This window comes from Molossus molossus, unplaced genomic scaffold (genome assembly GCF_014108415.1).
Source record: "Molossus molossus isolate mMolMol1 unplaced genomic scaffold, mMolMol1.p scaffold_m16_p_7, whole genome shotgun sequence".
Lineage (NCBI taxonomy): Eukaryota > Metazoa > Chordata > Mammalia > Chiroptera > Molossidae > Molossus > Molossus molossus.
The window spans coordinates 112705383-112728846 of NW_023425401.1; the positions used below are offsets into that span (position 1 = coordinate 112705383).

Below are 23464 nucleotides of genomic sequence, written 5' to 3' on the forward strand. Positions count from 1 at the left end.
ACACAACCACTCGATGTGTCCCTTTCACGTCGATGTTTCTCTTTCTTCCTCCCTCCCACTCTATCTGAACAAAAAAATGGAAAAATGTCCTCAGGTGAGGATATAAATAAATAAATAAATAAATACCTGACAGGTTGGAGCAAAGATATGAGAACCACAGTGTGTCATCTGGCTCTGCTGTATGTGAATGTGTGTAAACTGCATGGGTGAGTGTGTTTAACAGGACTACTGAATTCTGAATATTTAAGTTACATAAAACAATGTTGCCTGGAAATGAATATAATGTCATATGTCAATTACACCTCAATTAAAAAAGTTATCTTACAATGTTGCTAATTACTATAAATAGTGACAAAAAAGTGAATGAGGAAGCTTGCCATGATTAACTAATTTTGATGCAGTCTTGAGACTCTCAGTAGAAGTAATATTAGGAATCAGCAGATTTCATTTGTACATAAAGCTACACCTCAGAGACACTGCGGGTTCGATTCCAGGCCACTCAGTAAGGCAATGTCGCAGTGAAGTGAGCCACGTAAAATTTCTGGTGTCCCAGTGCACAGAAACATTATGTTTACACTATGTTGTAGTCCATGAAGTGTGCAATAGCATTTGTCTAAAAAAAACAATGTACATACCTTAATTTAAAAATACTTTATTGTTGCCCTGGCCGGTTTGGCTCAGCAGTTAGAGCATCGGCCTTCGGTCCCGAGAGACCCGGGTTCGGTTCCCGCTAAGGGCATGTACCTCAGTTGCAGTTTGTCCCCGGTCCTGGTTGGGTCGTGCGGGTGGCAGCTATTCAATGTGTCCCTTTCACATCGATGTTTTTCTCTCTCTTCCTCTCTTTCCCTCCCACTCTATCTGAACAACAACAACAGAAAAAAATGGAAAAATGTCCTTGGGTGAGGATAAAAAAAAAAAGTAATTAAAAAAAAATACTTTGTTTAAAAAATGCTGTCATCTAAGCCTGTTTGAAAAATGGCGCTGACTTGCTCAATTCAGAACTGACACTATCCGCAAAGCGCAATGAAACGAAGAGCAATGTAGTGAGGTACGCCTGCGATATTATTCCAACCTGGCCTCACTTATGAGACGAAGGCAAAGCCCGTGGGACCGCCCCTGGAGTCCTCACTCATTGCTTCAAACGACCTGAGGGTTAACACCTTATACATGTTCTCAATGACCACGGCTTTGAGTTCATACATCAAACTCCTTTCCAACAGAACCGCCTGCTGAAAACTGTGCAAAGGCAATTCTGACAGAGAGTGTGGGGTAGAAGGATGCTGGAACTAAGGGGAATCCCCTCCAATGGACCTGAACTGGCCGAAAGACTAGTGGACAGATGAGGGCAGGTGAGGACCCCCACTGACCAGCTGGGGCTCTGCATACGGGCAGAACCTGGAGAAGCTGCACACACCCCGCCACACCTGCCCAGGGAGCAGTGTTCTCTAGAAAATAATATGCCACAGTTTAACGATTTTTTTTTAGATTTCACAGCAATCTTACCATGGACACAAGTAAGGACGTGTAAGAAGAAACTGACCTGCTGACCCATGTCGACTCTTGTGAAACTAAAGGTGCTAAGGTGGGTGTTTGCTCCCCGCACAGCTGGCTCTATGGTTTCTCGAAACAACTTCTCTATAAATTGGCAAATAAAAGGCCACATGTGTTTTACAGTCTGAAAAGGAAAAGGAACTCATGTAAAACAAAACATTTTAATACACAGTGTATTTACTTCATGAGGGAAAATGATGCCCCCTATAGTTTACCAGAATTTCTGAAAATTAAAGAGAGGGCCTTTCTGTTATACAAAAATCAACACGATTTTAACTTTTAAAATGTATCACAACAACAAACTACTGAGTAACCACATGTTGCAGGAATTAGTTATTCTGGTTTAAGGATTCTATTTAAGCAACACATGTAATGATTGCTAAAAAAAAAAATCCTGTGTGGTTTCAAATCATTGCTAAAAACCTTGTAAAACTATAGAGATTTTAATAAACATAAATGAGTTTTCTTTGATGACGGACTAACTTCAACTATCACATTACTTTTTACTCCACAGCTCTAAGAGCATAGAAAACATGGAGATACCAGAGATCCACTGCAAACTACACTGATCTAAAGAGAGAAGCTTTTAAAAAAATTACATAATTATCTACTACTAGGATTCTTGGGAGTTATTTCCCTCTTCCAATGTTTTCAAAATTTTTGCTGTGACTATTATAAAATAGATCTGAGCAGTAGATGATCAGAAAAGAAGACAGAAGGAAAAGGTACAATTATGACTGTCTCATTTTTCTCACGTCAAGGACAGTTTTCCCTGTTTAGAAATGGAAAGTAACGTATCATTTATGACTGAGCTCTTTCGGAAGCAGAAGCCAAGTCCACATGACTTCACACAGTGTCTCTATCCCAACTCCCAAATATGGAAGGATGGCATCTCATCCCCTAATTCCCACGGGGAATGGTATTTGGGATACTGTTCTTTTACCTTATTTAGCCATTCTGCTCTTTCTGTGTCTGGAAAGTGAACCTAGGAGGAAAACACACACATGTGACTGATGGACTCCATCACGCAGGCCACCCATGTGCTCATCGCAGGTCTACTGTTTACACAGAGCTTCTCTAAACACCCTGCCCTGAAGCGTGTGTGGAAAATGCTGAGGAGAACCTAAACCTGGGACACTTTGGCTTCAGTCTAAGAACACTCTGCAGCGCAGGAGTCGAATGTCAACAATGCCTGTGCCTTCTTGACATCCCTGCTGTCCAGAGGAATGTGCACTGGTATCTGGACCATCCTAACAAGGGTTTCAAATGGATCCGTTTCTCAGGGAACCGCTTTCCCATGGGTCCTAGCACTGCCCCGTATTCCAGAGATCTAGATGCAAAGCCTTCAAAATCCCCATTCTCCCCCAGCATCCCTCTTTGGCCCAACCCAGCCACAGACGCTTTTCCATCTCCCACGCTCTCCCGAACAACCACTGCATTCGAGTTCTCCATGGGTCCAGCCTGTGTGCTGGAAAAGATAGGTGTTTGCAGAGGCAGAAATAAACCTGCTTAGAAAAGAGGTGAAACAGTTTTCATTGCTGTTAAAATATAACCCCTTGCAGAGGAAGGCTGAGGCTGTCTGGTGGGGAGCTCCCCTGAGAAATACCATGTCCTCCTCACTCCATGGTTCTGAAAGCACATTTCTGGTTCAGAAGCATGAGGGATCCCAGCAGCTCTGTACTGGTGACCGTTCTGCACACTTTCCTAGTAGCACATGGACCACAGCCAGGGAACAGTATCGTGGGGGAGACCTCCAGGAGGATGGTTCTTTGAGAACCAAGCCCACCTCTCACACTCTCACACTGGGCCTGGAAGCAGCCAGTACCTGGTCAGAGACAGGCCACCACCATCACGTCTATACAGCCATGTGGCCCCATGGGGAGACCACCTGCTCCCCTGTACCCATGCCTGAGCAGGCCTACATCTTTACCCCACAGGACATGCCACCTTTAATTTGCTTGAGCCATGAGGGTGGGCTAGAGTGAACTGAAATATGTTTTTCTAAATTGAGTTAGCTGGAATCTATCTGGGGACAAGACCAAAGGAATGGCAACCTACCAGAATTAAGAAAAAGGCTCAGGAACTTTTAAGGGAAAGATAATGCTCCAGAAGGCAGATCAGGAAGAAACAGCAGGCCAAGGCCCTTCCATCCGGAGGGTCTGCCGCCGTGGAGGCCTGTTTTGACCCGAGTGGAACTGGAGCACTACAAGGACCTCACATTCCCCAACAACAGGTGACATCTGGGCTCGGGACAGGGTGAGTGGGAGGGCTTCAAATGAGGTCACCACATAAGCACTGCAGGCTGTATTCTGCCTTCTTCACATTGTAACAAAGCAGTTCAACTCCAAAAGTCAGAGCTGGGGTTCGTAAGCCGTAGTGCAGGTGTTAAGCTGTGGCCTGTGTAGCAATTTACTGTGAGGTCGTCTCTCCTCCTGCCCTGTACTCTGAATCCAACCAGCCACGGGCAGTGACAGAAAGGACCCAGGGCAGACATGGCGCACCTTCTAATTGGGGCAGGCCGGAACTCCTTCACTGTGGATTGTTCCTCCATTTATAATTTCACAGCAAACAGCAGAGCCAAGGATTCTCTGCAGGCTTCTCCCTGAGCACCTGCACACGCCTGGCCTCCCTGGTGATGCTGTGACTAGCAACACCTGCTTCCCAGCTACACTAAATCCCTCCCTTCAGTACCTCATCAAGACCAAAACGCCTGTGTGTCTCTCACGTGGCTCCACCTCCTCATCCAGATCAGAGGACCTGCACAGACTCTTGCACTCTCCTCTCCTCCCGTGCGCCTTTCCTGCTTCCCCTCTCGCCGCTTCTCCTCAGTCAGCTCCACGCAGTGCTGGGCCTCCCCAACACACTACCATCCACCATCACTGCACCCAGCGCCCTGCGCTCAGGCGCTCTTCCACACCACGCCATCACTGGGGATGCTCCTCAGCTGCTCTGTGCCCAGGTGCCCCCTCGCCCCACGCACTCACAGCTGTAGGAGAATGAGTCACCTTGCAGAGCTGCTGTAAGATCCTGCTCAGAGCTGACGGCATGCTCCACACTCAGCCTAACAATGCTCCTCCTGACTCTTTGCATGTCCTCTGCTTTTCTAAAGCTGGCATTTGTGACCATGTTTCAATCGTTCATGTAGAGTATTACTACAACCACTGTAAGTGTTTAGGTACTGGTGTACGTTGTCCCCAGTCTACAACCTCCGTGCAGCGTCTGAGTTAGTTTGAATGCTGCGTCTCTGCACATTGAGCCGACAGTGAGAACAGTGACATTAGATGAGAGGGACCGAAAGGCGTCCGACATCAGGTCTACAGAACATAAGCTGCTACTCTGGGATAATGAAATATTCCAAGTGTCAAGTGTCCTTTGATAAAATTACAAGATGAGTTTAATCTGCCTCTTAAACCTTCCTTTTACCTGTTTTCAGATCCTTTCTTCTCTGCAAATATTATGAAACAACAGGATGTGTCCATTTCTACTTTATCCCCAGTAAACAAATGAAAAACCATGTGCAAAAATAATTACTATTCTCGGTCTGTGACACAGCACAGAGGAAGCAGACCTCCAGGGCCCCCTGAGAACACAACTGGCTCTCGGGCTGCACCAGCACCTCTGCGAGGGACATCCCTACCCCCCCAGCACCCAAGCATCCAGACCATCTCAGATCCTGCCAGACAGGCTGCATCTCTGTCCAGTGAGCAGGGGGAAGTGGTGGGAAGGTCTATGAATCCCATGTACCTCAGGAAAACTGTTTCTCTGCATAAGAATTTCCTTCTTCTACAGAGGGCAATATGTGTTTGTAGTGGTTTTCTTTTTTAAGATTCTTTGGTTGGTTAGTTTTTATTAAATACCAGTTTATTGATTTTTAGAGAGAAATGGAAGGAGGGAGAGAGAGAGAGAAACATCAATGGGCTGCCTACTGCACAGCCCCTACCAGGGATTTAGCCTACAACCTGGGCATGTGTCCTGACTGGGAATTGAATGGTGACTTTCTGGTGCAAGGGACGATGCCCAACAGAGCCACACCGGGCAGGGATTTTGTCTGTTTGTTTTTATGTTATGTTATGGTCAGGAAGCATTTTATTGCTCCTCTAAGGGAAAACCTCCTGCACAACCTTGCTTGGCTGCCTGGTTTTTGCAGACATAACATTTCTCTCCTCCCATGACTGACGGATCCATCTTAACTTCCAACCTCAATAGCTGACTTTTATTCAGGAAGCTCTTCAGGACCACTTTAAATTCAGAATGAGTGGCTTCTTCCTCCAGAGATGCAATGGTCACTGGGCCCGGTACTGTTCCGGGAGACTCATCATGGTAGAAGAGGCAGAAATGGCTTCAGGGGTATTGGTCAGCGATCTTTTTCAGCCAGCAAACTGATCAGGTTGGACAGGAGGGGTGCAGTCATGTCACTCCCTGCAATAGGACACTTTACATAGGGACTCATACTGGAGCAGCCGGTTTCGGTTCTTTCGAAACTGTGTTCCTCTCACCAATTCCTCTTCTACTTGCTGCAGTTTATGCTGTTTGATGCAGCAGAATCAAGAGCAGTGGCACAGTGCCCTTTGATACCACATGTCTGAACAGGTGGCCTCACGAGCCTGGCAAGTGGCCTGACCACAGATGTGCTGAAGCATCACGCCTGCCAGGGGAGTCTGGACACTGCCAGGGAAGCCCAGATACTGCCAGAGGGCCATCTCCTCCCAGTGGTGTAGGTCACACCCAAGATGGAAGGGAGGCCTTGGTTTTTCTGAAGAACGGAGCTCTTGTTCAGCTCTGAAAGACTGTTACCAGGTATCAGACAGAGAAAGCTTTGACTAATGCAGATTTCCTACCCATTTCGAATCTAAGGGAGGCGCAAAGGCAAGGGTCTTGTCTGAGAATCCACACGCAGGAAACTGGGTGCGCAAACCTGCTTGGAGACCCTCATTAGATTTTTCAACAGGGTCCAGAAACCATAAAGGTTAAGATCGTGGAATATGGTGGTCAATAAGGCTAAGCTCTCTTCAAAGCCTCCCATGTGAAAGGTGCAGGAGAAGTGAGGGAAGCCGGCACTGAAGACCTGGTGCTCACATGGACAGGGACAGATAACAAATCTCCCAGACCAGGTTCTGTAAGACTAGTGAAGGCAACGAGTCTCCAAACCCAACACTACTTTTCTGAAACAACGAAAATAACGACACTACCGAGCACACACTGCACGTACGTGCTGGACTGTTCACATGCACTGAGTTCATTCTCGCAACATCTACTAAGAGGAACTAATAGTGTCCCAAATTTACAGGACACCGACTAAGTGGCATAACGGGGATGAAGACCAGACTCGTCTGCCCATACTCTTGGCCACCTTGTCACTGAGGGACGTGGCAAGTTCTGGGAGACAGACAATGCACAGAGCCCACCAAGTCTTCGGCAGGGCACACACCGACTGAGAAGTGAAGCCTGAGACTCAGACGACAAGCCTTAAAGTGTACAAGGTGCTGCTATCAGCCAGAAGTGGGAAATTTTGTTTAAGTGTTCTACTTATGTAGACTCTAGCAGTGGTTCTCGTTCTTCCTAATGCCATGGCCAACCCTTTAACACAGTTCCTCATGTTGTGGTGACCCCCAACCACACAATTATTTTTGTTGCTATTTCATAACTGTAATTTTGCTGGTTATGTCTTAGGCAACCCCCATGAAAGGGTCGTTCCACCCCCAAAGGGGTTGCGACCCACAGGTTGAGAACCACTGCTCTACAGGTTAAGTATAGCAGAAGTCTGGGAACAACTGATCAAGTCCAGCAAACATGATAGCAATTCACACTAACACACTGTTATCAGACCCAGTATTTCACCTGAGACTACCTGAGACTAAGAGGAGGAGGCCTTAAAGACCGGTTTCACTTAATATTCACTTCTTCACACGAAAGGGCTGTGATAATTAGGTAGTGATATCAAAATTTCTTATGCATTCACCTTGTGACCCAAAAATCTCACTTCTAAGAAGCTATCCTAAAAAAAAAGACTGTCAAAAATATGAAATGACATGTGTGCAGCACCATCTATAATAGCAAAGACCAGAAACAACCCGACAGCCACCTCCAGTGGACCAGCTGAATGGCTACCACGTGCACACGATGAGGTACTATGCAGCAATGAAGGGACTGAGGCTGAGCTCCTCAGTACTGACTTCTGGACTCACTGGGACAATACTATGGAATAATTTCCAGGGTCTGTTTTAAAATGAAAAAAGATGGAGAAAATCATGTACAGTTGGCTACTACCATTCATCTCAAAAGAGAGGAGAGGGGGTGCGTGTGTATATTAATATATGCTTGACATTTTTTAAAAATTAATTTTGTTTTTTCTTTTTTGACTTTAGACAGAGAGAAAGGGAAAAGGAGAGAGTGAGAGAGAAACATCGATGAGAAAGAACATCGACTGGCCGTCTCCTGCATGCCTCCCACTGGGGATCGGGCCCACAACCTGGGCATGTGCCCTGACCGGGAATTGAACCAGCAGCCTCTTGGTGCATGGGTCGATGCTCAACCACTGAGCCACACGGGCCGGGCTTGACATTTTTTTTTTTTTTAAATAAAAAATTAACACTGTTTAAGTTTTAGAGAATGAAATCCAGTCGATCCTCCGCTCACATGGTTTCAAAGTGCCAAAGAAAAAGAGTATGGCAAACTGAAGCGAGTCAATCTGTTACCAACTTTTATTCTGACCACTAAATTTAAAATCTGCTTCTCACTAATACATATTCATAAACACTTGCTTCTGTTCCACAAACCAGAATTTAAAGTAGCAAAAACATCATAGAGAAAGACTGGGATATACAGGAAAACAGAAAATCTGTTTCTAGATCATATAGAAATCATGAACACATGTGATTTGGTTTCAGATCTTAATCTTTCAACTAAAAAAACAAACAACCCCCTCCCCACTAAATCTCCTTTGTAAGTCCAATTATAACATAAGTTTTCATATTTATTTATATTGTCTCCGCACACTGGAAATACTCATTGTATGATTGTTCAGGTTTTGATTATATTTAAGAGCTGACACTACCTAAGAAATCTTTTTAATCTTTAAAAAGAACAAAGGCATACTTGGGATTCTAGTATGTTGATATCACCAAAGTTGATTTGTTTAGAAAACCATTAAAGTAAACACAAAGACAGAACATAACTGTGTGCCAGGAACTCTACACACATCTTTATCCTCACAACAACCCTTTTTACCCTTAATGGCCACCTCATACATAATGAACTCGGTTTGCTCAGGCCCCAGGGGAAGTGAGTGGACTAGACCTCTGGGACTAGTGTGAGGCTCTCCCTGGTAAGCCTTGCTGAAGTACAAAGGATGGGACAAATTTACACAGAGCTAAAATTTCCTTTTAAAAAAAATTAAAAAATAAAATTTTTAGAGAGGGAGAAAGGGAGAGGGAGAAAAAGATAGAAACATTGATGAGAGAGAACATCGACTGGCCGCCTCCTGCATGCTCCCCACTGGGGGTCTGGCCCACAACCTGGGCATGTGCCCTGACCAGGAATCGAACCGGCGACCTCTTGGTGCATGGGTTGATGCTCAACCACTGAGCCACAACGGCCAGGCCCCAGAGCTAAAATTTTCTAATTAAATCATGTTTCCCATTTCTGAATATTAAAAAATAACATGGGCCCAGCCAGTGTGGCTCAGTGGTTGAACGTCGACCCATGCACCAAGAGGTTGCCGGTACGATTCCCGGTCAGGACACATGCGCAGGTTGTGGGCCAAATCCCCAGTGGGGGGCATGCAGGAGGCGGCCAATCGATGTTCTTTCTCATCGATGTTTCTCTCTCTCTCTCCCCCCTCTCTCTAAATCAATCAATAAAAAAGTTTACAAATAAATAAATAACACGGGATGACATTTAAAATTAAAGAAAGGACCTGTCTTTCCTCACACAGGACCCCTGGAAGACCGAGTAGCAGCACTTGTGTGGGACTTGAACCGAGCCCCTGCAACCGCACCAAGACAAGCAGGGCAGTACCAGGGGGTGCGGGAGCCTCTGAAGTCCACGAGGTCTGGCAGCACTGAAACCTGCAATACAATTACTGCTGTCCACACAGTCCCTTTCCAACAACATCCAGAATAAGCTGATCAATGTGCGGGAAAATAACTAGGTTTCTGTTTCAAGTCTACATAAAATAGGCAATCAATTCACACAGTAAATAAGGCAATGAATCTTCAAAATCCACAGTTATCATTTCCTCAACGGTGTGTGTCAGCCTCCTGTGAACTCTGATTACTGTGTAATTGTGACTCAACACAGCACCAAGGACAAGGGAAGACGAAGATGTTCAATATGACAGTGCTGCAAAATCCACCTGTATAAGGTGTGCTCCTAACAGGAGACACACTCACATCTCTTTCCCGGGTGCTTTTTATGTGAGAAAAAATAAGAAAGTTCACGAGGGAATCTGAAGGAGCACTAATATCCCCAAGACCACAGGTAGTGACCACGATCCCTTCCTCACCTGTCTGGATTATCTGAAAAGCAATGATTATTTGTAGTTCTCTAAAAGGATGTAGTCTTCTAAGGGACTTTACTGAGGCCTTCTGTCATTTCATATACTCTGCCCCCTAGGTTGGATGTACCTGCACCCATCCATGTATTTCTCAAGAAAGGAGGAGAGTGAGTTTAAGCCAGGACCAACATTCAATGGCACAGTACGCACAGGGACACATCCTAACTTCACCCAAGAGGACAACCAGACATCCCTTTATCACAGTACTAGTGTCAAGAGATTTACTACCTTACGAAAGATGCGTGTCTACAGGTATTTTTCAAAGACCTGAAGCATATTTTTAAAAATTTTAAAGTCCTGAAGACATTCTTTGGCTGCTAAAAGAAAGAAAAATCATACAATTATTTGACAATCTTGATTTAAAGTTGAGGTTCTGGCAAGAGTTCCATCAATCTCACAAACTAAACTGAGTCCAAGAATAGGAAACCTGTCTTCTGGTCTCCTTCACTAAAACACTTAAGTCAATCTGGTTGTTTTTAATTTTAAATCCAAATCAAATGATACTATTCACAAATTGACATGATTATGTTTTAACTGGAATGGACCAGGGCAGCAATCTTTTAACCTCTGACACACATAAGTTAATTACTACAATTCTGTAGCACACCAAAATATCTATTTTCTGCCAATCTGTCAAAAAAAAAAAAAAGTAGGTATACTTTGATTGGTTTACAAAATAATAGTAATTACCTACCCTTTTTGCTCCAAAAAAATCAGGTGCCTCTGCCCGGCCAGTGTGGCTCAGTGGTTGAGCATCTACCCAGGCACCAAGAGGTCGCCGGTTTGATTCCCAATCAGGACACTTGCCCAGGTTGTGGGCCAGATCCCCAGTGGGGGACGTGCAGGAGGTGTTCTCTCTCATCAATGTTTCTATCTCTTTCTCCCTCTCCCTTCCTCTCTCACTAAAATCAAGAAAGAAAAAAAATATATCAGGTTCCTTAACTTGTATAAGGATTTCTGGTACCAAGAATTAACCAATCTGGTACAACTTTATTACGTGACGTGACCAATAAGATGCAACTCTATTATATGACCTATATATTTATGGTTCAAGACAGGGCATTCACAACGAATGGCCATAATTGTGTTGGCTGTTGTCACTTTTTTATTTGACACAACCTAAGGGAAAAGGGTTAGTATCCCAGACTAAATAGTCAGGTAAGCATGTTTTAAAAATTCTTGCAGCACACGGGTTGGAAGTCGCTGGACTAGATGATAGATGTGTAATTGTAGTGCTGAAGTAATTAGACACTTCGTATATTGTGTGAAATCAATCCAGCTTTGTTCTGCTATAAAGAAAAGAAACTACAGAAGATTGGGAAGTCAGAGTTAAAATCCCCTAGAATTACAGAACCAAGATAAATACCAAACACCTACAAGGGATTCAGAAGTCACATGTGAGATTTTACTGTGAATTTTTTATTTTCAAGAAATCAGTTTATATATTTCTAAGAGTTTAATATTTATTCTCCCACACAGATAATAAATATCTCAAGAATTATAAGAATTAAGTCAGAGAAATTTGCCAATTTAAAATATACTTTTTTCTCCTTTTATTTGTATACGATGAAGAACAGCAGGTAACCAGGCACTTGAAAACATTAGGACTTTTTCCTGAATATAATCATCTATCTTTGCTGGATTTTGAAAACAAGATTTTGGTACATGCCCCTTTATGTTGGTTTGTCATTAACTGTGATCATACAAGACATCATAGCCTGGAGACCACCCTCATCCACCTGCCTGTCATCTAGTCTCTCAAGGTCTGTCATACATCTCTATCTTCTACTGATCACACAAGCAGTCCAAGTCACAAAGACCACACATCCTCTGCCTCGTTTATATGGCACTTCCAGAACAGTGAAGTCTATGAAACAGAAAGTGAATCAGTGGTCGCCCAGGGCTGTTGTGAGAACTGTGGAGCAGATGAAAGAGTGAGTGTAGCAGGGATGGATGCAGTCTTCATTTGAGGATAAAAACGTCCTGAAATTAGATTCTGGTAATAATTACTGTGGCATGAATATACTGAAAACAATGAGCACAACCCTGCAGACCCCTTGGCTTAGCCCATGGCAGCTGCTTTCAGACTTCTGGCCTCCAGAGCTGTAGCAGGTGAATGTGTGTTGTTTCAAGTACCAGGCTTGTGGTATTTTGTGCAGTGGTCCTAGCGCAGGCAGCAAGCCAAGACAGGTTGTAACCTTCCCCTCGCTCCACTCACTGTGAAATTACAATCTACAGATCCTTCCGCTTAAAACCATCCTTCGCACACACAGCAACGTCCACCCCTTTCTTTTCCCCAATACAAAACCAAAATCTGAGGTCAACTGGTTGGAGCGTTGTCCCACACACAAAAAAGGTTGCGGGTTTGATTCCCGATCAGGGCACACATGGGAGGCGCTGATGGATGTTTCCCTCTCATGATGTTTTTTTTCTTTCTCTAAAATCAATAAACATCCTCAGGTGAGGATTAAAAGTAATTAATTTTTTAAAAAAGCTGACTCAACTATTAAGTAACAATCAACACTTTCTATTAGCTACTGGATAGATTTCAAAATCTTTATGTATGTGAAAAGTAACTAGAAATGGGTTTGTCATTTTTGTTTCAGATTATACTTGGGTTTCTGGTTTTATAACCCAGTGCTCAGACTAGGCATTTCAACCTGAACAGCACCAATGTGACTTCAGGAAGCAGTTCACTTCAAATGTGTGTAATAACAGCAACAGGGACAGAGGCGGTGAGGCAGAGAGCAGCAGCACCCGGGCAGCAGGAAGCTGGCAGCGACACCGGGAAACGGTGGGAGCACCAGCCGCGCAAGCACTACCCAAGGCACCACTCCCACAGCTGCTGCCCAGCAGCGGCATGTCCCTTGCCTTTCCCCATTCCAGCCTCATAAGCTCACCTGGGCAGGCTCTTTTCCATGCCTGTCTAATGAGGAGGAAACCAAGGGTCTAACCAGTGTGACTGACTGACACACATACATGGGGCCAGGGAGGGGCTCTCGACAGGAACCTACACCTACCAGGTGCAGGGCCTGCTTCCCCAGTGTGCGCCTGTGCAGCGGAGCCCTCAGCCCCAGTGAGGCTGGTACCACAAGGGTAGCCCCTTCATGTGCCAGTGGCTCCAATACTAGCCACATGGCCGGTGACTCTCTTCTAGGGGCATCTCCAAAGTAGTCTTCAGGACACTGTGCTCCTTCAGTTTACAGCATTTTTCCTGTTGATAAACCTCAGTATCCCAGCTCAGCACAGAGGAAGAAAAGCTATTAAAGCAGCGAATCCCCTGGGAGGAATGCTGTTCCTCTAAAGGTGATTTACGGAACAGGAGGGCTGGATAAATCTACCCTGCATTTCAACAGCAGACCATTCAAAAGCAAACTGCCCTCCAAATGCTGTCCTACATCCTGGACAGACCTGAAAACCAGCTCAAACAAAAAATCTTTCATAACTTGGGAAGAGCAGAATATTAAACATCTCAAACTCTATAGTTTCACCTTTTCTCAGTATGTGACATCTAACAATCTCGTTCTTGGAATTTGTCCATCAGACATCATTTAAATAAAGCATGGTCTCCCATAAGGTGGATAACATTGCAACGGCCAAAGTCACATTTCTGAAGCATAACAATGTTCACAACGTAACACTTAATGAAGGGGGATATAACACATACACGAATATCCATATACCTGAAAGAGTCAGAAAGTCACCAAGATGTTAGTAATGGTTATCACTAATTAGTAGGATTGCAGGTGACTTTTCCCCTCTATTCTTCTCCTAAGTTTGAAACATTCTACAATGAGCATACATTCTTTTCATACCAGAACAAATTATGTTTTTAAACCTGTCTAGCGCCCAGCTGGTGTGGCTCAGTGGTTGAGCATCGACCCTGCACCAAGAGGTCGCTGGTTCGATTCCCGGTCAGGGCAAATGCCCAGGTTGTGGGCCTGATCCCCAGTAGGGGGCATGCAAGAGGCAGCCAATCGATGTTCTCTCTCATTGATGTTTCTATCTCTCTCTCCCTCTCTCTAAAACCAATAAAGAAAAAACAATTTTAAATAAGTAATATCTGTCTAGCTATAACATAAGAAATAAAGAAAAACCCTACTGCACATCCGTTAAAAACAGAAAGATACGGGGACCTTCACTAAGGGACTGAACAGACCAGACCTTAGATTCTATGACAACTTTACAATAACCAGAGAAAGCACAAAAAACTGTCAGTATTTCCACGTCTGCCCTCTGAGTGGCTATCACGCGGACTGTGGTCCCAGCACAAACATGAGCGCTTTTAAAAAGGAAATGACCGTTGCTGGCACACAGGGTGCACTTAGGACATGCTGCTATCAGACATCCTGCTGTGTGATTCACTCAAAACACACCCGACAGGGAACCTGGGTTTGAGCTGCCCGCAGGAGCGGTCATAAAACTGTCTTTCACAAGGCTGGCAAAGACGGCAGAGCATGAAACAACTTTTATGCATACCTAGATCTACAAGCCCTAGAAAAGTTTTAATCCTCATCAATGAAATCTTTTTTTTTTTTTTTAAATCCTCACCCAAGGACATTTTTCCATTTCTTGTTCAGATAGAGTGGGAGGGGAAGAAAGAGAGAGAGAGAAACATCGACGTGAAAGAGAAACATCGAGTGGCTGCCTCCTGCACGCATGACCCAACCAGGGCAGGGGACAAACTGCGACCGAGGTACATGCCCTTAGCAGGAACTGTACCCGGGTCTCTCGGGAACGCAGGCTGACGCTCCAACCGCTGAGCCAAACCGGCCAGGGCGAAATCTTTTTTTAAAATAGATTGATTTAAAGAGTTGGGCTATTACGTTTGTAAGTGTACAAAATGCTCTAAATGTCACAAATTGTTTTTCAAATGAACATACCACTACATCAACAGAAAGGCCTAAGAAAGGTCTACCTTTTCTGTTTCCATATGTAGTTAAGAGTCTAGAAAACTTTTAAATCTTAAGCCACATGGTCCTGAACAAATGATCTTCCTGGATTTTTAAAAAAAGTATTATTTTCATTTTTTTTTTAACTATCAATGTATATACTATTACTAAAATGAGTACTATACATAGGTTTGTGCTATTACTGACTAGTAAATTCTTGAGTTTAACATCTTGTCTTACTCATGTTTGTGTCTCTAGCACCTATCACGATACCTGGAACATAGCAAGTGTCTAAAAAGTATTGGCTGAGTGAAAGATGAATCAATAAAGGCTAATTTCTAATCCCACACATAAACTGGGCTTGTTTCTCAAACATGTGATTTACTCTAGGAAACATTCACCAAATTAAGTGGTTATCTTTTAAAAATTACAGGATTTCTGTATCAGTTAAGAAAAATAAATGAAGAAAAAAAAATCAGTGACAGAGAGAAAACCTGTAAATAAAGCATATTAAGTGGAAAGATATTTCCATCAAAAAGACAACTACTCACATTATTTATGTATGCCCCACCCAATTCCAAAAGAATAGGAGGTGACTCAGTGTTTAAGGCACAATAAGATCACTAAGGGTCAAAGAGAACAGTGTGTTGGCAGGAAGGTAGATGGTCCTTCCAACTGCCTCTATGGTAGACAGCCCAGCAATCCAGCAACAACCTTGGCAGCACAGATTTTGGCAACTGAAGCAAGATGAGAACGAGACTGCATTGCACAGGAGTTTCCACTTTGAGTTCACAAGCTTAGCTCTGAATACGTCACTCTCTCCCTCCTCCAGTGCCCAGACACTGCACAACACAAGAGTAGTCTCTGTACTGGTGCCCAGGACAGGCTCCCTGTGAACTGGGAGGGCTGCCCTGAGCCCCCGTCTGAGCAAGTCTCCTCCTCACCCTGGGTCTGGAGTAAGTATCAAACATCCTGTAACCTTCCATCACCCTCCTTACAGCTCCCTCCAAGTGGGACGCTGCCGCCCTACTGGGACATGCCCCTGATCTCCCCGTCCTAGGCCTTTACCTGCTGCTCCCACCAACTATAACGTCATACCCTTCTAGTCTTTAATGTCCGAAAATGTGTCTCTATACACTCCTCACACCGACCACCTCCCACCCTCTCTCTGATCCACCAGGATGCGCTTTGGGAGCGCAGTGATCACACCCTGCCTCCGTCCACCTGGAAGAGTACACCTGTGAGGGCAGGATGACCTCTTATACTTCCTCAGACCACTTTTTAAAAAAATCCTTACCCGAGGATACTTTTCCATTTATCTTCAGATAGTGTGGGAGGGAGAGAGGGAGAGAGAGAGACATCAATTGGTTGCCTCCTGCACAACCCTAACCAGAACCGACCAGGACAGGGACAGAACCACAACCGAGGTACATGCCCTTGACCGGAACCAAACCCGAGACTCTTTGGTCCTCAGGCCTATGCTTACACCACTGAGCCAACCCAACCAGGGCTCTTCCTCAGATCTTTAACTGCAGGAAGAAAATTAATCTGAGGCAGCAAAGTTGTGGAAACTAAGAAAACATAACAATTTAACAAAACCTAATACAACGCAAAAGACCACAAACAGTGCATTCTAAAATCATGCCATATTATAATGTATCTAATATAAAAAAACTAATCTACAAGCTAAATTTCTCAGATATTAAGTATGTACTGATAAGCGTGAATTAAAGGTAAGAGTTTAGAATAAATCATTTAGGCTATTCATATCTATGAAGCATGATTTCTATTGTTATTCAATTAGAATTTGTTTGTTTAGCCAACATAATATCAATGCTTAAAGTAACGTTGGGTGTAAAGTAAAAATATTTCCTTATTTATTTATTAATTGTTCTCATTAAATATTCTCTAAAATGTAAATGTCTCCAAATTTAAGTTGGAGCAATATTTTTTTTTTTTTTTTACTTTTTAGAGAGAGAGAGAGAAACATGGATTTGTTGTTCCACTTATTGATACAGTCATTGGTTGATTCTTATATGTGCCCTGACCAGGGATTGAACCTGCAACCTTGGTGTATTGGAACAATGTTCTAACCAACGGAACTACCCGGCCAGGGCTGAACAATAATTTTTTAATGTTTCGACGGTTTTAGCTGAAATTCTACAAGAAGGTTTGTATGACTTACTTTGAACTAGAGCTGGTCACTCTTTCCTCTTTATTTTTAAAAGAACTCTGATGTTTATAGTATTTTTAACAGTGCTACTGAGATACAATTCAAATACCATACAATTCACTCGTTTAAAGTATACAATTCAGCCTGGCTGGTGTGGCTCAGAGGTTGAGTGTGGACCCATGCACCAAGAGGTTGCCAGTTCGATTCCTGGTCAGGGCACATGCCCAGGTTGTGGGCCTAATCCCCAGTGGGGGGCCTGCAGGATATAGCCAATCAATGTTCTCTTTCATCAATGTTTCTATTTCTCCCTCTCCCTTCCACTCTCTAAAAATCAATAAAAAGAAAAAATAAATAAATAAATAAAATTAAAATCTTCTAAAAAAAATAAAGTATACAGTTCAATAGCTTTTAGTGTATTCACAATGTCTGTGATATTATTTAAGGTTTAGTGTTGCCACCAACGTAGAAATCATGAAAACTTACACAAACATTAAATTACTATCAGCTTTTCATTTTGGTTCTTCACAGGATTGATATCTATATTTTGTAAATATATAATTAGTAATAACACGCTAATTGAATATAATTATATATATTTTCAATTCATATATTTATTTGAGTTATTTATATTTTAGTCCTAGCTCTATATTCTCCCATATTGTAAAGTGAGGCTAATATTCAAATGAAACAGAAGCATTACTAAAACCAGAGTATACAAGCTGATGGATACATACATCCTCAATTTAAACCCATTTTTTTAAGTTTAAACCAAAAAAAAAAAAAAAAAAGAACAGATATTTATGCTTTGTCTAGAAACCGTGTGACATTGTTTTCTAACTTAGTGAAGCATTTAGACCACATAACACAAGCAACGCACCACTCACATTCATTCCCTCCCATGTGTATCAACAAGAAACCCCAACAACAGCAGCAGCATTCCCTTCTCAGCCATGAGGACTCCAACCTTTACTCAAAGCACATTGTTGCTCAGGATCTAAGTGGTGAAGTTGTGACCACAGTTTAAAATAGCTAAACTGTTGCTCCTGATTTAGCTACACCAACTATTTTGTTACAAGTCTTCGTAAAATTTCCATAAAGTGTAAGTCAAAGATTAACACCGAGAATAAAAGCAAATATTTGCTCTTCGTTTACATGAACCCAAAGTGTTCTGAAGGGCCAGACTTCACCCCACCAAGGTCTAATTTTCAATGGAAGTTTGTTCTTATGTATCTCTATAAAAACTCTTCAAGGATATTTTTCACCCATAGCGTTAATTTTACAGGGCCCAGTTAACACAGGGTGGACACTGGTACAACAAAAAAGGCCAGTCATCAACCCATCAACCCAAACCTGCCAGGCCTTGTTCATTTGTGAAGGAAGAAAAAGTGAAGAATGAATAACAAGGCAGTTTACATTAAAGCTGTAGGACCAAAGTCTTACAGAATTATTATGGTGAGAGGTATTTTTCATATCCTAATAGCCTTAATTAAAAACAATACATATTTTTTTCTCAAAGTATTAGTATCCTTTAATTATCTCATTTTTCATATTCAGTGTAGATTTTTACTTAACTAAATAAACAGAAGAAAAACTGTAAGTGAACATACCCCAAAGCAGGGTTGGAAGTGGGTGTCACATCAGTTCACATTTTCCTCTGCTCCCAACCATACTATGGATCATAACTGTGAATGACATACTATGAAAATGTTTACAACTGTATCTCATTCAAAGCCCAAAGTGCAGAACCCCAAGAACCTAAGTATGTACTGTAAAAATCAAAATACCACGAACACAGAAACCTTAACATTTCTTACAGATAGGTTCTTCTATTGTTGATTTGCAGTCTATAGCAAAATAGCAGACACCCTTCTAGACACTGTAATCCACTGGTTTTATTATAACACCTGGGTATTATAATAAAAAAGATATAAAAATTGTACATCCACTAGAATTAAAAATAAAAAATTTAAAAAGTTATTAAAAAAAAATCTTTCTCAAACTCTACATTCCTAATGCTTTTTTTGGATATGATCACTGTCCAGTTGCATATGAATCCTTCCAGGAGTTTTCTAAGCAATGCAGACATGTTTAAGTGTGTGCGTGCGTGCGTGCGTGTGTGTGTGTGTGTGTGTGTATGATATGAGTGCGAATACAAATTTGGAACAAACAAGTAAAAAATTTTGGAGAAAATATAAATTCCTTACTCTACAAGACAAACACCACAGTTCAATTTAAGCCACACACAGGAAAAAGCCAAGGAAAGAATCTTTGGCTAATCACCCTTTTATTGTTTTTTTTTTGTTTGTTTGGTTTTGTCCTGCCTCCAGCATAGTACCAACTGTATTTGCTAATTCAGTATGTAAAAATAGTGTGCATTTCATAAGTAAACTGGTATTAGTCAACAGCTCAATGACCAAATGCCTGTGAAATAACCAACGGTTCCAGTGAACTTCAGCCTGGATTAGGCCGGCCGGCTGTTGTGACTGACCTCCTCTGTCTTTAGCTGCTTTCTGGCATCATTTAACTGGGTGTGACACAGACACGAGATGCCACCTGAAAGCCCTTCTGCATTTCCAAAGTGCACCTATGCTCTGGGCTTTTCCCACCCTGGTTATGCTGGCTTCCTGTTTTATGTACCTGCCTCCTTCCTGCTTCTAGTGACTTGATTCTCCAAAATACTGGGCCACATGCCCACCTCCTACTGGCAGTTTTCGACCTGGAGGGCCCTGACTGTTGGATTCTTCCTGCAGTTCTGGTCTGTCATCACCAGGTAGCACGGGTTAGGTGCATCTCAGCCCTGGACACTGTTGCTTCCGGACCTTTCTCTGCCTCTTGCTCACTCTCGTGTCTCCAAGCCCCTTCTCCTTCCTCCAAGAGGAAACGACCCTTCTGAAACTCACTGGCTGGCCATTTTGACCCGAAGTTTACACCAAGCCTGATGTAAGCATTAGGTATCTTAAAATAATGCTATTTCTGGTAAGTCTGAAACTGTGATGCCTACTCATGGTTAGGAAAGCCTTGGGGAGCAGGAGAAAAGGAAGCCAACCCCATTAGTTTCCATTCTGCATGAACAGATTACTCAGAGAACCGCCTGAGGTAAACATTAAAGGATCAATACCTTGACCCTTCCATTAGATCAACTCTCCTGAAACTTTCCACCCCCATCACACTGGATTCAGTTCATCCTACATAAAAGTGCGGTCTGACGTTACTTCCAAAAGAACTAAACTGTCCATCTGAACATCAGCAACTTATGGGAGGGGACACTCACTGCTCCTCAGTTGTGTCAGAAACAACCAAGAAATGAGTCTCCTGGGGAAGGAGAAAAATCGACTTCTCCTGCGCCACCGGCGGCCACTCCCTTTCCTCTCGGCGGCTTCCAGGCCCCGCGGCGGAGGTGTGGCCCGCGCAGCCACCTGGCGTCCCCGCCACCCCGGGAGGGCCTCCTTCCCCCGAGTCGAGGGCAGCAGCCGTGGTCCTGCGACATGGCGGGGGCAGGAGGAAGGAGTGAGGGAAGGCGACAGCGGGGTCACCGGGCCCGGCGGGCCCGCGCCACCCAGGAGAGGACTCGGGCTGAGACAAGCGGGGTGCGCTGACAGCGATCCGGATCGACGCCACCCCCAGGCGGACTGGGGTCTGGGAGGCTGGCGGCGGTAAGGACAACCCGGTGTGGGCGGGGGAGGGTGACAGCACCCGACCTGGACAGGTAGGCAGGGAGGGGCAGGGAGATGCGCACACTGAGCCTGGCGAGGTAGGGTCGTGGCGGGGCTGCACACCTGACCGCACAGGTAAGCACGGCGGGGCAGGGCGCTGCGCACAAGGGCCCAGCAGGTAAGCCGGGTCTAGAGGTGGGTTAGGGGCGGGGCCCGCGTCCCGCGCTCACCCTGGCCCGCAGGTCGCAGGAGCGCACCTCTGACCGTGCAGGAAGGGCGTGGGAGCAGGGTCGGGGTCCGGGGCGGTGACGGCGGTGGGAGCAGGGAGGCGTTTCGGGAGGGGGAGTGGGGGCGGGGCGGGGCAGGTTGGCGGGGTCTCGGGCGGGGCGGGGGCCCGCACTCACCCAGGCCGGCAGGTCGCTGGCGCGCACCCCCAGGCGCACCGTGCGCTCCTCGTCCTCCAGCAGCGCCAGCGCGCGGCACAGGCGGGTGGCCTTGAGGCCGCGGCTCCGCCGGCACCACAGGAGCAGCGCGAGCGCCACCAGCACCCAGCTGAAGCTCAGACCCAGGTAGCCGAGCGCGTACACCGGCAGCAGCAGCGCGAAGCTGCGAGCCAGCTGCGCCAGCAGCCCCACCACGTCCACGCTCAGCGCCGCGCCGGCCGGCTCGGCCCGCGCAGTGCCGGCCTCCGGGCCCGGGACCCCGGCGTCGCTCATCGCCAGCCGCCCAGCCGCGCTGCGAGCGCGTCCCGTCCCGTCCCGGCCGAGGCGCCTCCACCGCGCGCCAGCGCCCCTCTGAGGGGAGGGCGCTGCCGCTGCAGCTCGCCCGCGCTTCCGCCCGCGGGCGGCGTGCTACGTCCGTGCGCAGAACGCTCAGTGCGTCGGGCGGGCGCGGCGGCGCCGCGGGCGGGAGGGGTCCGGGCGCAGCCAGGGCTAGGGGCGCGTCACTCCTCGGGGTGGGCGGGGCTTGTGTGACGTCGTTGGGCGGGGCGGTGGTGATGTCATCGCGCGGGCGCGGCCCTGGGCTTGAGGCTGGTCCTCCCGCTGGGCAGGCGGGGCTGACCGGCTCTGTCGTCACGGTGGGTGGGCCACCCTCCGGGAGTGGGCGGAGCCTAGCACGGGACAGCGCCACGCGCGGGGCGAGGCCGGGTAGGGCGTGGCGGCGGCCTCTTCGGCCTGGCTGCGGAGCGCCGCGGGGCTTGGGGCGGCTCTGTCGCACGCCTGTGGGCGTCGGGGCGAAGGGTGGGTCCGGCAGAGGCGCGGCTCCCGGAGGGCCGGTGGGACGAGAAGCGCGCGCTCCTGCGTGTTCCTTCCACCTCCGGGGCTGGGAAGTGGCTGTCTCGTGCGCTTTCAACTTGTTAAACTCACACGCTCCTGAGTGGCTGACAGCGCGGCGCCAGAGGGCGGCGCCCTTACCGTCCGGTCGTGCGGACGCCCAGGTGTGTTGAGTGTTGGGAAGCGCGCCGTCTCACACGTGGGAAAAACACCGACGAGTCCCGTTTACGGGTACGTGAAATGCTGGGGTTTCGGCCGGGCGAACGTGGCCGAGGCGACGCGGGCAGGAAACGGGGGACTCGGACCCTGGGCAGCACGCTGCTCAGCTTCTCGGAAAGGCGCTCGCGTCCGGCCGACTCGGTGCTGCAAGTACCGGGCCTCGACTTGCACGTGGTTTCTGAGAAGCACGACCGCCCTTGATCACTTCATTTTCCGGAAAATTCCAAGTTCACTGTTTTTTAGCATATTCGGTGACTTCCAAGGAAATTTTAGTTAAATGTATGTCGATAGGGCTAGTTCCACCCCATCCCCCTTCCTCTTCGAACCTCGTTACTGGTAGCCTTGGATTACCACCTTTGGGCAGGGACTATCGGAGAGAAATACAGCACACTTACATGTTTTTAAGTTCTTGGCTGACATGTGCTCTTCCCTGCCATGTTGCAGGGTTTCAGGAATGACAACTTGATACCTACGCATTAGCTACAGGGACAAAGCCTGGCGTCGTCAGGACAGAGCAGTGACAGCCCACAGACCACTTTGCTGACTCAGCTGCAGTCGGCCCTGTTAGACTGGAGGAATCACACTTCCTGACGTGGACTTTGGGGTGGGGGAAGCACTGACATGCATTGGTAACTTTGCCAAAGTCTCATTAGTACTTCCACTAGGTTTTCAGTTCCTTGAGGGCAAGAATCATTTTTATTACGTTTATCAGCATATCCTCAGGCTGGATGAATAAACATAACCTCCCTCCTTCCCTCATCTGTGAGTCTATGTAATTATGTATGCATATATGTGTGTTGATAGACATAAATACCTATCTCATAACAACCTGGCTTTGGGCAGCGGTTCTCAACCTGTGGGTCGTGACCCCTTTGGGGGTCGAATGACCCTTTCACAGGGATCGATAAGACCATCGGAAAACATATTTCCGATGTTCTTAGGAACCGACACCGCTCCTCTTATCTGTCTCCAGGGAGGTCCGCCCACATGAAGTTAGGCCCACATACAACATGAGGAACTGTACTAAAGGGTCGAGGCATTAGGAAGGTTGAGAACCACTGCTCTAGGGTGTAGAACACTCAACTTGGGTAGAGCTCACTAAATATCAGACAAAGGAAGTGGTTTTACCTTTCTTCACCAAATTACAT

General features: G+C 45.8%; 1 protein-coding gene and 1 pseudogene across 4 annotated transcripts in view; both read right to left on the reverse strand.

The window, feature by feature from the left end:
* The window catches only part of ESYT2 (extended synaptotagmin 2), a 60650-nt gene extending 39344 nt beyond the window's left edge, over positions 1 to 21306 (reverse strand). For 2 of the 4 annotated variants that reach the window (XM_036247499.1, XM_036247498.1), the window contains exon 1: positions 1541 to 1638. Coding sequence is in view for 2 of the 4 variants with exons in the window: in XM_036247500.1 (XP_036103393.1) it covers positions 1541 to 1663 (123 nt within the window). In the remaining 2 variants the exon portion in view is untranslated. Of the gene's footprint in view, positions 1 to 1540; positions 1676 to 2494; positions 2537 to 10333; positions 10555 to 21227 lie in introns of those variants that run through there. The other 2 variants (XM_036247500.1, XM_036247496.1) reach the window with 2 other exon arrangements.
* Positions 5638 to 21539, reverse strand: LOC118619748 (annotated as a pseudogene).
* Between the last annotated feature and the right edge of the window lie 1925 nt (positions 21540 to 23464).